The sequence below is a fragment of the Pezoporus wallicus genome, unplaced genomic scaffold (assembly GCF_028554395.1).
Source record: "Pezoporus wallicus isolate ANWC-B61680 ecotype Strahan unplaced genomic scaffold, APGP_CSIRO_Pwel_v1 contig_5069, whole genome shotgun sequence".
In the NCBI taxonomy this organism is placed as follows: Eukaryota; Metazoa; Chordata; class Aves; order Psittaciformes; family Psittacidae; genus Pezoporus; species Pezoporus wallicus.
Window position 1 is genome coordinate 3402052 of NW_026642361.1, and position 17637 is coordinate 3419688.

At 37.8% G+C, this 17637-nt stretch overlaps 1 protein-coding gene across 1 annotated transcript in view; it reads right to left on the bottom strand.

Moving 5' to 3' along the window:
- OTOGL (otogelin like) overlaps positions 1-17637 on the bottom strand; it is a 97647-nt gene that overhangs the window by 66588 nt on the left and 13422 nt on the right. Inside the window, exons 9-21 of the mRNA XM_057429354.1 lie at positions 14815-14942; positions 14113-14219; positions 11857-11963; positions 11040-11165; positions 10224-10332; positions 9927-9973; positions 8342-8487; positions 6662-6785; positions 4870-5047; positions 3891-4015; positions 2322-2531; positions 1407-1572; positions 51-125 (exon numbers count right to left, since the gene is read on the bottom strand). Coding sequence (XP_057285337.1) covers positions 51-125; positions 1407-1572; positions 2322-2531; positions 3891-4015; positions 4870-5047; positions 6662-6785; positions 8342-8487; positions 9927-9973; positions 10224-10332; positions 11040-11165; positions 11857-11963; positions 14113-14219; positions 14815-14942 — 1648 coding nt within the window. The remainder of the gene's footprint in view (positions 1-50; positions 126-1406; positions 1573-2321; positions 2532-3890; positions 4016-4869; positions 5048-6661; positions 6786-8341; positions 8488-9926; positions 9974-10223; positions 10333-11039; positions 11166-11856; positions 11964-14112; positions 14220-14814; positions 14943-17637) is intronic.

Genomic DNA, 17637 nt, shown 5'->3' on the forward strand with positions numbered 1-17637 from the left:
CATACAGACTGTGATACATGAAATGTAAAATTCTTGGAGCTCAAACCTACCAGGAGCCTGTTGGTGTAGGGAGGATTTCTCCAGGCTGGAGGACTTTGCCCTTGTAATGACAATGACAGGCAGATCTGTTAAAAGAGCATTTATGTAACTACAAAAGCAAGATGAAATGTGGATTTAAGAGCAATCCATTTATCAAGCTAATACGATAAGCAGGCCTTACAATTCATTAGCTTAATCTTAATATTTACAACACTTTTCTAAGGTCAAAAACTAAAGGATGACCATCTGACTGTATTGAAGTCAGTAGCAAAACTCCTCCCATCTTCAACAATGCCAGGATTTTCCTCAGTCTCTGTATCATTTACTTGCTGTTTCTGTTCATTTGTCTTACAGAAAGGAGCTTTCCTTCCCAGTTATGGGAATAGTAGGGCAATATGTAGTTCCCATTCAAGTTACTGTCAGAATCTTGGGATGTAAGAATTACTGTAGCAAAATCTATTAACTCTGTCTGTGATAAGAGCCTGATGGGATAGAACAGCAACAGAATTCCCTAGAAACCACGGAAAATATGGGAATCCAAGTTACCTCACACTCTTTAATAGTTTGAAAGAGTCTTTATCCCTACAATATGAACTTTACTGTCTTTTCAAAATATATGTACAATGAAGAGCAATAGCTCTGTATAATTGTGAAATTAATACAAGTTCTCATTCCAATTTTTAATTCAGTGCCTGAACTCAGTAACTCCGCATGACGGTGAGCTGTAAAATGTCAGTACACAATCATAGAATCTTAGAATGGTTTGGGTTGGAAAGGACCTTAAGATCATCCAGTTCCAACCCCTGTGCCATAGGCAGGAACGCCTTCCACTAGACCAGGTTGCTCAAGGCCCCATCCAGTCTAGCCTTGAACACTGCCAGTGATGGAGCATTCACAACTTCTTTGGGCAGCATGTTCCAGTGCTTCACCATTCCCACAGTAAAGAACAAAAACTATTTCCTTTCATTGAGCATTTCCTTCCATTTAACTGAAGGGGTTTGCATTGTGAGATAGAAAAAGACACTCCTATCTACTTTCACTGTATGATCCCTCTTTACAGATTGCTACTACATAGATTCTATTTTTTTCTTAAGTGTTAGAAACATGCTTTCCCATGAATTAATAAAGTTTCATTGCCTTTCTTTAAAGCAGTAATGTATCTTCTCTGAAGTGCAGTAGATTACTGCACACAAAGCAGATGAGGCCCCACTATTGATTAGTACAAAAGAATATGAAATCTTCGTATATTGTTTGTTATCCTGTTTAGGCAGTCTACATCTTGAGGAAGACATCAGAAAAACTACTTTAAATCTTTCTGGAAAGGGGAAAATATGCATATGCATAGATTCTATTTTCTTATGACTTACATTGACACACAGAAGTTGACCGACTCTTCAAAATATTTCCCATCGGGACAATTACATCCTTCTGCACAGTCATCACCACAGATATTTGCCATAGAAAGTGAAGCACAGGAATGTTTACAAAAAGAAGAACACTGATGATAAAGCATACCACCGTGACACATCACAGCTGGAGGAGAGAGAGGGAGAGAAAAGGGAGAACACACTCTTAAAATGTGAAAAATAGAAAACGAAGCAGCGTATAATGGAATTGAAAAACAGAAAAGCAAAATGTTCTCTTGCTGCACTGGGGTGAGTTGAAATGCATGAGAAAAACATGCTGGTTTACTGATTTCATAAGTTAGAACTATTTAGATTCAGGTGGGTTTATGTTAGACAGTTCCTTGGCTGGAATTGTCTATTTTGTAAGCAGTAGACGTCTATTCTTTATATGTGTGGGTGTGTCTATCTAGTAACTTAGGCACCCAAGAGAGGAAAAATGGTCTAGTTAAGGCTGAGGCATTACTGTATGGTTTAAAAATGCCTTGTTTAAAATTATTGCTATATCCTACTTGGCGAATCATTTTCTACCCTTCCCTGCCTGACCCGGGGAGCCCCTGCCACCCTGGCTTGCCTTCCCTTAGGAACAGTCTTGTTCCTGCCACTACCTGACTACTTTAGCCTAATAGAAGCTTCCATATGAAAAGCCAGAAATTTAAATTCTCTCTGCTTACAGAGGGCAGGTGTTCCCTGTAAGACAGCTCAGGGTCCCCGACTCAGACGCCTACTGTAAAGGCTATTTGTGTTCTCCCCTGAATATGTCATTATCCCATGGCACAATTCTAGTTTCCAGCAGAAAAGGTCAATCCCTGTACTTTGTGGAGTAAATAGAATTTTAGACATTTCCAAAAGACGTTCCATTCTGCAAACATTACTCACCACAGTAAGAAATATGAGATCTGAAGTCAGCGACGATGCCGTGCTTGCCACACACGTAAGCATAGTGTGCCAAAGCATTACACAAACAGCTGCTTCCGCATTTGCACGCGTCAAAGCGGCATTGCTGGTAGTATAACCCTGGACTGATGTAGGCATGACAGGGAGCAAAAACTTCTTGGTTGATGATATCACAGTGAGATGCATACCCAGCTAAGAGAAGGCAACACTGGTTTAGCCTGATCCATTTTAATGTGATAGTTACTCAAATGAATAGCACAGAATATTTTTTACAAGGAGTCACATGGGAAAGACAAGGAGTAATAAAGACAACTTACTCCTGGGGAGATTCTGGTTGAACACTACAGGAAAATTTTTCACAATGAGAACACTCAACCATTGCACTAATCTCCCCAACAAAGTGGTGGATTCCCCAACACGGAACACTTTTAATATCCAGCTGGACAGGGTGCTGAGCCATCTAGTCTAGGTCATGTTTTTCCTAGAAAAGTTGGACCAGATGAACCTTGAGGTCCCTTCCAACCTGGTATTCTATGATTCTGTTGAAAGAGCATCCCTACCCTTCATCCTCCCTGTTCCTTCCCACATACACACACTGACATAAGGATTTCTGTAGTCTCAGTAAACTAGACTTAAGGAGTGAACTTGGTTGAAAAGTAACCTGACCAAACAAACAAGCAATTTCTTTTTCAGTTTCATCAGATAAAGTTTATCACAAACCTGGAGAGATGCTTGTGCTGGCTCAGTACAGGTGGTAGCATGGGGCAGGACCATTTAATCAGGGACTGCTTTTTCCAGTGATGATTAAAAGATCACAAGAAAATTCAGGCTGGAAGGGACCTCAGAGGGTCATTTAGTTCACGCTACTGCTCTAAGCAGCTTACATTTATGTCAAACTTTGCCTTCACTGAGGAAGCACAGAACTGAAGGTGGGTATGAAGTATTTTGGAGAGAGCTAACTCAGCTGAGATATACTGCTTTAGAAGACAGCCAATGCTAAAGGCATAGAAAGCCAGAATGCCCCAGATTCTTAAAAGTTTATGGTTATTCTAGGCTTGCTCCCGCAGGCTCCAAATATGGCCAAATCCCACATCCTTAGTGAGGCCCTATGTCTGAAACATTAAAAACATTATTTTAAATTCTGTCAAAATTGGCAACTACTGTCTGCCCATTGTCTTCATTAATTGAAAAGAACAGCAACATGGAAAGGAGGAGACAGTGAAAGTTCAACACAAAACATAGGCATGTCAACCAGCCAAAACTAAGTCTTTACTCAGGAATTTGAACAAATACACAAAGCTCAGATTGTTTGCATCTGTTTGTGTCAAAGAGCATAGATGAAGGATAAAGAAACTTTTAATGCAACAAGCATGGAGAAAGCAGAGACAAGACCTTTGATCTGAACATTGTCTTGGCAAGACACTGTCTCTTGTACTTCCTTTATCAAGCTAGAAATGTCATTGTATCATTCCTCTTGACTGGCAAAGAAAACAAAAAATGTCCCATAATTATAAGATACAGGTAATTCCAGACTCACATGTGAAAACATACCATTTTGCTGATTAACATTGCAGGGATCAACCACAGGAATGTTGATAGGCACAGAACAAGCTGAGGAAACCTTCCATGCATTTGCATGAAGTTGCGGGGTCCCTTCTATCATCCCTGCTGGAGAGCTGAAAAGGAAAAACTCAACACTGCAATTGTCCTGCTGACCTTATGGGCTACATGGGTGAGGATACAAGTACATTGAAAAGCCTTAGATGCATAGTCACACTGAACATAACCTGTCAAAAGAATTTCCATCTGTGAGGAGCAAAGCTTTCTCCTCAATATGGTACTCGTGAAAACTACTTTTACAAAGTCTGCCCTCACTTACACCTAATTCAAGTACTCTGAAATCAGCTGTAAGAGGCATTTATGAGAGGAGAATTTGGCCTTTATTTTAGTTCGTAAATTCAATGAAATGTCAAAAATTTAACCTCTTAGTTAATGTCAGTGTTCTAGAAGGGAGCTGTTTGCATTTTGATGCTGGGTTTCACCAAGTATTTCAGAAGCATTTGTTATTGCTAGAGAAGTTTTGTAATATTATAGATTGAGGAACTTTAGAGGAAATGAAGCAAAAGAATAAGGAAAATGTGCCCTTCTGATTAAATTATTCCCATGGTTCACACTTACATTCTTTTCTCCATTAAAACTTGATGGGGAATCAAGCAGTAATAAGTGTTAATGAGGTGAGATGATCCTAGTATTATCATCAACTCTTTTTGTCACTGCTCATCTATTTGCTCTGATGATAAGGGAGCAGCAGGGAGGGAAAAAAGTACATTCAAGAAATATCATTATCTTATAGCTTCTATAAATAATATGGTAGTTTTCTATGACCTAGTTAATTTTATGTGTTTCATATTTTTAAGTCCCTAACATTTTAATTAAGAGAGTTTACCTTGGTTAGATTAATAAAGTACGAGCATGTTAACGAAATGAAATTCTTCTTAAACACAATCTAAATGTACAATGTGCAACTTACAGAAAATCATCTCTTAAATTCCCGTTGTATGTTCCGCATAGTCCTAATGTTCTTCTCTTCCAGCCAATATCAACTTGAACATAGATCCTCTCTCCATCTTTAGCAAATAGTATCTTCAAACCAAAACTAGTTTTCAGTTGAACAAAAAAAGAAGATACATTCTGAATTTCAATAGCGCCTGCACATAGCAAAAGAAAAAGAAAAACAAGAGCACTGAAAACCAGCTTCCAGGTTGTATTGGTTTACCTCTTAAGCAAAATAGACTTTCAAAACTTAAAACTAAAATGAGAAACTGCACAGCCTCACCTGCAGCCAAATAACCTCACCCATTCTCCATCTGAACTTACGAGACTACATCTCTTTTTCATTAGCAACACAAATCAGGAATTGCAACTACTGTCAACAGTAAAAAGTCTCTCACCTTTATGTACCTGTGAGTTATCCAGAAACCATTCTCACATTTATTTATTTTTTTAGAATAAAGCAATGCTACTGTATGCCTCCATCAATGAGAACACAAGAAACCACTTGTTTCTTAGTCTCCAGGGATGTTATAAGATCAATTAGCAAATGTCTGTAAACTGTATTGTAATCTTTAGATTGAAGGTTCTCTCTTGCTACGACTGACATGACATCAGTACAGCTCCTTGTTTAGGCTAAGACACTATCAAATTCCCAGCTTTCCTTCCCAGCAAATCCATTATGTGAGAAAATGGAAATTTCCCAGCCAAAGCATTCATTTGCCACACATTGTGGGGCTACTTGCGGCTGCAGGGTTAAAGCAGATCTACCTTCACAAACAGCCTTTATACATGCACACACATACACACTTTGATGCATAAACTGAGAAGAGGCAGACAAAGTGTGAGCTTAAAGACATTCTTCACTGATAAGACTAACTAGATACACCCAACTATCAAGAATCTAACACCAAAATACTTGTGATCAATTATATTTGTCACAGGGTATGGAAACAGACAAAACAGTGAATAGAAACTGACTCAAGAGATAAAATTAAATTAAAATGAAGTTATGAAGTAGAACTGTCAACATAACGGAAAGTATATCTGATCTATGAAGTTCATTGCATAGGAAGCTGTGAATGTCAAAAGCAGTACTGTGACTGGACAAAGTCGACAAAGTCAACAAAGATACAGTTGAAAGCACTAACACAGAACTCCCTAAACTCTGTTTTGCCAGAAGCTGGGAAAGAGGAACTCCCGCTTTACTCTTTCTCACTACAGCTCACTGTAAGATATGAAATTTAGCAATATCATGTCCACTTTCAATGTTGAATTTTATAAAATTCTTTTAAGGCTAATTTATTTTACTATCCATTCCGAAAAGATGAAGTAACCTGCCTGAAATCAGGCAGATATATAAATCAGTATTGAAAGCAGTGTAGATCCTGCAAAGCACATGGATTCCGTGCCATTTACTCCAATAAGCTTTAATTAAGCTAGACCTTAACATCAGTCTCAAGATGATTTTCAGCCTCTCTTAGCCTCTCTTCTTTTTCTTACCTCCTCTCCCTTTAACAAAATTAGTGGAATTCTAGGTACTCTCTAATGTAAGAAATACAAAGAAATGAAGGCATAACGAAAGGCTCCATTTCACAGGCTGGAAAAGTATATCTCTAGAACCACTACTGAGGTTATAAGAAGTAATCAACTGTGAGTTTCATAAGTTATGCTCAAAGGAATTCCTTTCCGTAGACAGATATTATTAGAAAGCTTTGGAGCATATAAAAGAAAGAATGTGAACTCTGGTATCTACTCCATGCACTTCTTACCATTAAGGTTAAAAACTTGGTTAGGGCCAGTTTGGACTTGACCATATCTCGTGAGAGTTACTTGTTTGCTCACATCATCTTCAAGGACTAGAGTTATAGACTCAATGCAGGCGTGGTCAAAGTTCTAAGTAGAAATGAGTTTCACCATCAGAAACGGAGACATTAGTATTACCATGGAAAGCAAACCCAAACAAATGAGAAAAAACAGCTGTATAGAAAGGGAGTACCAGAACTGTCATCAGGTAGTAAACTGTCACTCAAAGCATTAAACAGAGCACCCTAAATTGTATCTAGAATATAATAAAACCTGCATATGCATATAAGAGCAAGGAGAATGCATTTTAGCTCTTATGGCAATCTAGTAGCAATTGGACTGAAGTTGCCAGTACTGGTACTGGGTTCAAAAGGCCATATTTGCATGGCCTCCCTGGGTACTCCTCACTGCTGGGCTAACCAGTGTTTGAGCAAGTCTGACCCCGTCTATAGCAAGCTGGTACAACCAGAGCCCAAATGCAGCCAATCCAGCAGAAAGAAACTATTGTACACATGAAGGTACTTCTCGCCTTGAAATGTAGTCATGCTCTTTGACTGCAGACCAAAAGGATATATTTTCTCCAGAATTATACTGCAATAATATATCAGTATCTGACTGTCAAAAACTGGTAACTTATAAACTAACTCACACCCATCATTTTAAGAGTACTATCCAGGCAAAATTTATGAACCTAAGTACAGGACAAAAGGTGATACATGACTAAACCGAGCATCTTGTGGTTCCCAGGCCCCCTGTGTTTTCATCTTGAAACTTTTCAAGGTACCTAGAATTGTGATAAGGGTTATTTCCGGTAGCATCCTTGTCTCTCAGTGGCTACCTAACCAACCATTTCATGAGGCCACCTGAAACGCAGAAACAGGAGGCTCAACACCTATGCTTACACAGGGAGGTGCTTACAGAAAAAATCATATGCCAGTTCATAGTCTAGCTTTTGAGAGACAGTCCCCTAGGACGACAGATTTAATGTATCACTCCCTGCTGATGAGTTCAGCCATCCCAGCCCTCAGCACACTGGTAGCTGTGAGTCACAGTCTCAGAGCTCCTTCTCCTGAGAGCCTAGGTGACTAAAAACATCATTAAATCCAGTCTCGCAGATAAGTGCTTTTTATAAACACCTCTATTAGTAAAGCCTGTTGTTGGATTCCTGCCAAAATATATTCAAACAAAGATGTGTGGTGGCTAGTCTCTTCAGTAGTTTTCTAAAAGGTATTTTTCCAACAAAGTAAATATGCTGTAACATATCAAATAAAAATCTAATGTTACCAAAAAAAACCCCTCTTGCCTACCTAGCAGCATATTAAATCTGTTCAGTGATGCCAGCAAGAGCTTTTCTAAAGCCTGGGACATCTGTTTGTACCATAGCCAAAGATATATATACTTGTTTAATGTGCATAAGTAAATAACTCTCTTGACTTTATCCCTCTAAAGATGCAATTTGTTTTACAAAAGGCAACACAATATGTAGGAATACAGCTGCTTACATAAAAAGCTGTGAAATTGTTTCAGTTTATATTTTCTGTTTAAAGCATAAACAGAAAACATGAAACATAAACCATAGCCCAGTAATTTACAGCAGAACTTATACAAGATTGCCTGAAATATGGATGGACATGTTTGTGACTTACCTGTCCACAAGGTGCTTTCTGTAAAGTTATTGTGAATTTGTTTTTCCCAGTGCCTTTTACCAAAATGTACTGGCAAATCCCAAGAAAGGTGAAATGACGTCCATCAAATGTTGTGAAGTGAGAGCTACCTGTTATAGAGCACTCAGCTTGAGAGAAAAAGGGTAAACATGAGTGTTTACTTGCATAAAAATGTATAATTATTCTGTGAGCTTTGTAGGAGACATAAATAAGAAATTTTCTCCTTAACTCTAAGTACATAATCCAGGGTAACTTTAATCTGTCTAGCTATTATGGCATTTGGAAATAAAATACTTTATATACCACTATTTTCTTCAGATATACCATTTCACATTGAAGACATCAATGTGCAGCGTCTTCAGATTATACCTAGATGGGATGCCTTTGAATCATGAATTCTTTAAATTTCAAAAGAGTTTTCTCTTTATTACAGTTCTGAAGTTTCCTAGAATCTCCTTCCTCGTCATCTTTTGTCATGAATGGGTGTGAAGGCAAGATTATTTCTCTTTCCTTCTGGGTACTCTGGCACTGCTTGTTACTGCACGTATGAAGAGGCTGCAGGTGGCTGTCTTCAGGGCACATCTATATTCATTTTCCAGTTCAGATCAAGACTGCACTCCTGAAGCAAGTCTCCAGTGATCCCCACTTACTGCACTTTCATTCACACCATGGGGCAGTGTCAGAGCACATGAACTAGATTCATTTTGGCTGCAACTACTGCAACGGCTGCAACTACTGCAACTGCTGCAACTACTGCAACTACTCTATGGGAGCACATCTAACCTGCTCCTGCTACTAACAGGCATTCAGCCCCTAGGACCAGACTACAGTAGTTATAATTAAACCCCACATGCACACAGTACGCAGACAAGACACGTGAAGTGGTTTTCAGTGTCAACTGTTTTACACTACAGATCCAACCTGTCAAGCTTTGCTTAGTAACTGTTAAGCCTTGTTCATTATCTCAGTCACAGGGGGCTCCTTAATTTGTAAACAATTCTCACTTTCACAAGTTTCATAGTATAATCTCATCTAAGATACAGAACTGTCTAGGGAGTTTGACTACCCAACTAAAGCATGTTCCCTTGAGTAACTCAGTACAGAGACATGTAATCTTTAAAGATAAGGGTCATTATCCAAGCATGAACTGCTGTTACAAGGGAGAAAATACAGCACACTGATCATCAGAATGATGGGTTTCTTATTATATGCATTACAATTGCACCTAGAAATGAGGAGATCCTTGTACCTGGCCTAGGTACTGCAGAGGCAGTATAACTAAGCCATCTGCCCCAAAGAACATAGAGCATAAACAGAAGACAGAAAACAAGAGTTGGATGTAACACACTGAGTTAGGGAAGCAAATAGGAAAAGGTAAAATGAATATGGTCAGGCAGTTAGCAGCTTTGTACCAGCTGGCTCACTGCTATGCTCAATATCCATCTGCTTTATCTTTCTTCTTAAATTAGCATACCAAGCCCTTGGATCATATTTGCTTCTGTTGTCTTCTGAAAAGTTTATCTCCTATGTTCACTGAGGAGGTAAAAGAATAATGCAATACAGATACCTGGACAATCATGATCAGTGCAGTTCCAAATGCCACCAATGCAAATACTAGAAAGAAAAATCACAAAACAGAAAATCAGTGTTCAGATCTTTAGCAAAAAGAGAAGCATTTCACTAACTAGTATGTCTTGAACTCAACCTTTCCATAGATTAGCCTGAATATTTTAGTGATAGACAGGGCCAAGACTATAAAACATAAATACTAACTATTCTTTAAAATGCAAATGTGACTATGATGTTAAACTAACACTGGGGAGCACTCACAGAGAGAGGAAACAGGCAGGAGGCTTTCACGTACCAGTTGCTACATTCTTGTTCAATTTTTGAGCCTACAGGAAAGGCAGTTCCATGATAAATACAAGGACAATTCGACACAGAGATACAGCTTCCATTTTCCATAATGAGACCTATCAGGAGGGAAGTTAACAAATGAGATGAAAACCAAGTTAACACTCTGGATCACTGCTTTTCCCCCATCTGACTGAAACACTCAAATCTGCCGGAAGGTGATCCCACCAGTCTTACCCAGGGACCAACAAAAAGAGTTGTCTGGTGAGTGCAGAGAGCTCACAGTGATGAACAGTGTTGCTCTCTCAAAGCAGTTGTTACTCCGAAGGGGCTGCTTTATGAAGAATGTCTGCCTTAAGCATGTAAAGCTGTATAGACTCAAAAACGGAAAAATTCTGGTATCACGTATCTTTAGCCCTTCTGAAACAGGACTGTTCATAGTCCAATACCTGATTTTTGTTGAGTACAGGTCTCACATATTTGCTTCCTTGTACAGAGCATATATAAGACACACTCTGTTTAACATAAATCACAACAGATTTTGGAATAATTCAAATAAAAGCAGATTTGCAATATCTTATTGTAAAAAGCATTAGTGATGGCTCCAGATTTTAACTGATATTTCATTCAGAGACCCCTTTATATGCTAGAGAAATGTTTAGAACGCAGTATAATGAGGAATCACTGTCAGAATAACAGCTAGAGCAGAATTTACAGTATTCATATTTTCAGGCTTTAACTTAAGCACAATCTATTTTGACAACTTTATTATGATGTTGGATATTAGCTTTACACATTTTATTCATATAAAATTGACAGTACTTACCATCTGGACAGTAACAGCCATCTAAGCAGTGTAGGTTGCTGCCAAGACAGTCTTTTTCAAATGTGCAGGTTGGTGGACAACAACTGATGCAGTCACGGTGTACAAAGCTGTCTTCACACTTCTCAGCTAGAAAAAATACATCATACATTGAACATCAGTGCGATTTCTCCTTCCATACTGGAGAATTTCCTCCCTCAAATAAACAGTTGTGCAGTGTTTCTAGTATAGGTAATTATTCAGATCAAGTACAATGGATTGTTTGGAGAGGTTTTAACTAACAAACTGTGGTGAATCTCTCATCAATAGTTAAGTCTTTCTTTGGCACATTCTTACATCACCCCTCCAAAAGAAGTTATAGTTTCTGTGACAGGGTAACGTGTGCTTATATCTCAGCTAGTTCAAAATCTCGTGCATGAGACTGAACTGCAGTTGATGGGTGGTGGTGATAACTAGAAGAAGCTGGATTAACAGTATTCTTTAGGGCCAGTAAAGGCTGAAAGGTCATCTGGGAAGAGGGGCAACATGAAATGTCTGCAGATGTTTGTTCTTTGTCCTAGAATATAATCAGCACACATAATGTTTCAAGTGATCTGTTGAAACATGAGTTTTGTACTGATCTAGATCAGATCACAATGGAATTAAAATCTTCCTCTAGCAAGTCACTGACTTCATTGCTTTCCAGCAAGTGAAGCTGGCTGATCTACTTCAGTAACAGCTTTGAGTCCTATAGTGACAAAGCTGTCAAGATGGAATTATTTGAAATTAATACATTGGGTATCTCAAAGGTCACATAGTATGCTTTGTTAAAGGGTCTTACTACAGGCAGGAAAGTCATCCCTCCAGTCCCGCACTGGGGACCCAGCGTGAGAGCATGCTCTAGCGTACTCTGTCACCGCCCTGCAGTATGTTTCATCATCATCTGCTCTGAAATGATAAAACAAGAGAGTAATGAAGGAATTCAGATCCTATCTACAAATCTCTGCCACAGGACACTGCTCAGGATTCTTCACACATAGCTGACACCACTCAGTCATAACAGCATATAGTGAAAATACTATGAAAAGGAGCAAGCTATAGTGAATACACTGTTGTGTTTTTATCATTTGGTAAAAACCACCATTCCTGCATGACGTGAAAACTCTGACCTGCACTGACAAAAGACATTCTGGTCCAAGTAACAAGTTCAAGCTTCTAACTGCCTGTCAGTCCTTGAATTTAGGCAAGAAGAGCCCTGTTGACAGACTTCTGACCTTATGCTGAAGTGCTCAGCACCAGAAGTATTATCCACTGAATGCCGTAGACAGACTCAGGGATTTATATCACAACCCTGGGTAAAGGCATTATCTCTGCCTTAGTCTATACAGAAGAAGATGTACAGGATGCTTTTACCAGGACCAAGTAAAAAGATATTCATCAGTGTTAGGTAAACACAAATTTTGTTCAGATTAAGTCACACAAGATGAGATATCACCAATGTTTTTGTACTGTGAAAGTCCAAAAGCTCCCATCACTCACTGTGAAGGACTTGATGCCAAATGAGCTAGTCATAAGAAGACATTTCTATTATAAGCATGACTGTGAAAGATCAGCTGAGTTTGTCTTTCAACACACAAGATCATGTTTCCAAAATTAATGGTTTTAAGAATATATTATATTGTGTTTGTATTCTGCTTTCAGCACATCTGAATCAAATCAAGCACCACTATACTCTTTGTTACAGTGATCAGAGTCTCTCCAGCTTTCCTTATCTAATCCAATTAAACGGATCTTAATAAAAAGAATACTTGGCATATACTATGGCCCCACAAAAAAACTTCATGAACTGACACTAAGACACAAGAAGAGAGGTCTCTTTTATAAATGAAATAAGCCTAAATTAATGAGGTTCTCAGTCGCAGAAACTTCCTTCAAGGTTTTTAACATTCACACAATTCACATCAACACACATATACAACACACATGTATATATATTCACGAAAATCAAATCTGCCTTTACACTATGACACTGATGCAATATCACATTTGAAAATTGCTTTTTTGAAAATTTGCCTCTCATTGTTCTTCTGCAAAGTCACAATAAACTCCTGAGTTACAAAGAGACCATACAGAGGCAACTCATTTCTTCTCTGAGTGCAATCAATGTACAGATCATAAACTTCAGGAAGCAAACTCTGGAGATTTGCCTACAAACACAAATTCTTCCATCTTGACTTCATGGTAAATCGGGACATAAAAATTCATCAATAATGAACTAATGAGTCGTAATGGATTATGCTGAGTGACTTCTACTTTTGTGATCATTTTGTATGGTTTTGATTAAATTGATGATAAACTGAGAAGGCTATAATAGTATCTGGTAAAAATCCTGCTACTTATGACAATTACTTCTTAATTTAAAAAAAACACTAAAAAGGAAGTGGTACAGAGCTCAGTCATCTCCTCAATTACACTCTGGAGCATCTCTTTACCTTGAATGACAAAAGCTAAACAGGAGTCCGGAGAGTTAAGGAAAAAATACCAGGGTGCGTATAATGCTAGCAGTTGAGGGGGTGTAACTCCCACCAAAGCCAGTGAACTATGAAATTCTTTTGACAAATCTGAATATACATAAATAAAACAATTTTGAGAAATTCTACTAATTTGAACCATAGGGCTCATAAAAAAGTCCAGCTGTGTCAGACAAATGATCCAGCTCCTTCAATATCATTCATATTTTCTCCTAGTATCATCTTCATGTATTTTTGATTCAGGGCCTCCAAGTACAGGTTTCAGGGGTTTTGTGATTAGCAGCTCCTCTTTTATCATTAGTGTTTCTCCATGGATTTCTCTGCCATGTATTTGCCTAGTATTTCATTAAGTCTATGTCAACCTTTAGCAATCAAAATATCCCTAAGAAGGCTTGTTCTGTGCCCTTTGTTTCCACACTAAATCACCCACTGAGAAACCCCATCTCTTTCATTTTGAGCTTGGTTCTTCCTAACTTCCCTCAGTGCTGCTCAATTCTTGCCTCCAATAAAAGTGTGAGCATTCATTTCATGTGTCAAAACTAAATACAGAAGAACTCCAGTCTTACCTGCAAAGATCATTCATGCAGCTAGAAATATAAGAATATGGATCTATGCTTTCATGACAGCTGAGAAAAGGAAACTGTAGGAATATTTGGCACTTGAAGAATATGTCCTGTGCATTAAGAAGAATCAGTAAACAACAGTTAGTAAATACTTTCTGGACAAGCATCATTCTTTTTAGCTTTGTTTCCTTAATTCAGGGTCCTTTAGATCCCCATTAAAATTTCAGAATCTCTCAGTCTCATAATTTATTATTATATCTCCTTCATTAGTCTTCCAAAAATTTGTCCTTTCTCCCTAGGCTGTCTTGATTGCATGATGCTCCTAAACCAGCTAGGATGAAAAAGCATGAAATGACAAAAAAAAATCATTTTGTGTCAATGCAGGAGCTGAGCATGTTACTTCTGCAGGATTTCACAATTTCCAAAATAATAAGGTGCAAGATGCCAGGACTGGAAACTGAACCCAAGTTTACTGCATCAAAGAAGAGCTCTGCCAGCAGAGCTGTGCCACTTGGCACATCTTATCTAAGCCTTTGTACTTCGAAGCTAAACATCTGAAGATATTCAGACATTTCCTAGCAACAGACCTGATCTGAATCTTCCTTTTCAAAGCCTCATTTCATTTAAAGCTTTTTTCAACATGGTGTATATTGCTAGATTCTTGTACCATCACTAGGCTATGAAGATTAAGAATGATTAATTTACCTCAGTGGATTCTGCATCAGCTGAGCAAGGACTGGAAAAATTTGAGGCAGTAGGTACACAAGCTACATCATCTGCAGTTTGCACAGCCCAGCTATTTGCAAATTCAGCAATGTCTTCTGTATATTCATCTACTGCACGAAAATATTGGAAGAGCACCCAGGAAAAAAAAAAACAAACAAACTGTCAATACAAACTCCAAAGACAACTTGGAAATTCCTGGTGTTTTTCAATGTGTTCATTGTCTCACTTACAGATATGTTCAGAGTACAGGTGGTGTAGAAAAATCTCAGTTTTCTTTTTTTGTTTAAGTATTTTCTACTGCATTTAAATAAAAAGATTTAAAAAAATATATGACAATGCATTGGTTGGGGTTTTTTTAAGAGCAGTCAGTGACAATTTTATTACAAATATTCAAATAAGGACAAGCATAATGTATTGAATACTTAAGAAAAAATAAATTTCTTTAAGACAGTTTAAGGCTTTCATCATGTTTCACAAATGTCAGTCAGCACTATTATCTCCTTCCATTTCCTTTGCTACAGAAAAGCCCTTAAACAAACACACCACTACATGCCCAGCGCTCCTCACAGCATGAGCATGGGAGAATTAATGAACAAGACACATAACTGGAAGTCATGGCAACAGGCTGAGGAAGATACACGAACATACAGGGAGTTTGGCAGTAAAGAATCAGACCCCAAATGTCCATATTTTTGTGGCAAGAACTAAATATTATATTTTCTCTATGTTAAGTGTGTTAAAAAGGGTAAATTGCCTACATCTTGAAGACCCTTACAGTAATTGGTATCTACGCTACAATTATCTGTATCTATGCATGGTTGGGAGTCACGGTACTGAAATTAAATCAGATACAGTTCTTTTCACACAGCTATACTATCCAAAATTTAATCTAACTGCTTCTAGAACAAGATGTACAAAGTTTGACACTGCAATGTGGAAAGCCCCAAAGCACACTAATCAGATATTTGTTCTTGGATCTTCACAAATAAACAAAGATAAGACCCTATCAGTCTATTTTACTTAACAGCCAGGGAGACTTAAAGCATTTCTCCCTCTCAGACAGAGCAGTTCTTTGTACAGAAAACCCTTCCCAAAAATAAAAAGCTGGGGTTTGATCTAGAGGTAAACCTGTTGACATAACTCTGCTTCTGCAAAAAATATTAAAAATACTTTATTTACATTTCTACATGGCTTGAAAAAAATCTGTATCTGCTCAAAAAAAGCCACAAAATAAAATCACTGTCCTTGAAGCAGTTCTGTACGCAAATATAGGCTATATATTAGAGCAATACAAAAATGCCATTAAAGATGAAGGAAACGGAAAAGGAATTTGGTTTTAAACTGTGCTTTGAAATGGAGTATTACATGCCTTGCAGCAACTTATTTACTTGGGCCATAGAAAATAGAGAACTTTCAGAGTCTGGAAGATGCAGAATAGATATAAAGGTGTCCTTTATACTACGGGGGGAGTAATTTAGCTGGGGAAGATAAATGATCGTCCCAAATAACTTATAAGTTTTGGAAACACTTAGAAAAAAATTTTGGCTGAGAAGTAATTTGAATTAGCAGCCTAGTCTTGTGAAGATATCAGAACTTCGAGCTTTGTATTTGCACAGAGTCAAGGCCTCATGTTATACAATGCTTCAAGGTTAAAATGATACATAGAGCTCTTGATTGTACACTACAGTAATACCGTAATTTCTGATGAAGAAAAATGTTAGAAGAAATTATGATGGTGAAGAAATGTAGCTCTGGAAATTAAGATATCTAAGAGCTGGAAGTCTTCTATAACTGGTAATATATTTAAAAATATTGTAATTACTATTTTTTAGAGATCATGAGAATTTGTTATCTCCCCAAATTCCATTTTTCTCCAGTATTACAGGTCACCAGTTTTAACTAGTTATTAAACATAATATAGTCTGCTGTGCAGAAGTTAATGCATGAAACAGGCAACTTACTGCTCCCATGGCAGAAGAATTATGAGAAATATATGTTGGGCACATTTTTAAAGACTATACAAAGATAGGTACACTGCATCTTCCTTCACTTAGAAAGTCAAAGAGCTCCACTATCTACCATTAAAAATGGGAAAAAAAAACAACAGGGGAGGGTGAAAATAGTTTCAGTGAGATAACTCCTGTGACATAAGCATATGCAGGGTCATGGGACGAGATTCTCTCAGCAATGAATGGTAACAGTAAAACAGTCCTGTCTTTGTTTTTATCAGAGGCTGGGAAAAATATTCCTCAACATTCTCAAGCTTGTTCTTTTTCTGTTTTGGTTTGGGTGTTTTGTTTTGTTTTTACATTAATTGCAAGTAGGACAAAAATCCCTATGGTGTAGTCCCTACGTAGACTACAGAATGTTTTACCAGTTTAGTAAGTCATCTCTGCCTCAGACACAGCATTGGGCAGATCCTTATCCTACAGGGTAATCAGAGGCCTATGATACTTCATGCCATGTATGCATACAAGGGACTACCTGGAAATAGCTTTGAAATTTACACATTTCAACTGGCACTTCTGTGATGCTCATACAAAGGAACGAGTGGAGATGGTGCTTTTTGCAAATACTACTATTTTAGCTCTTCTCTCCTTCTCTCTCCACCTTAAAACATAGACAAAATCACATGCATTTGTTAATTTATTTAGTATTTGAAGGCACTTTCATCAGCTAAGATAAACATGCCCTAAGTACTTTGCTGAGCAAGAAGAGACTTAAGCATACGTTTAAATACTTTCTTGAACCTTTTCCCTCAGCAACTTTAATTATAAGGATGAATAGAGCAGATATTCTATT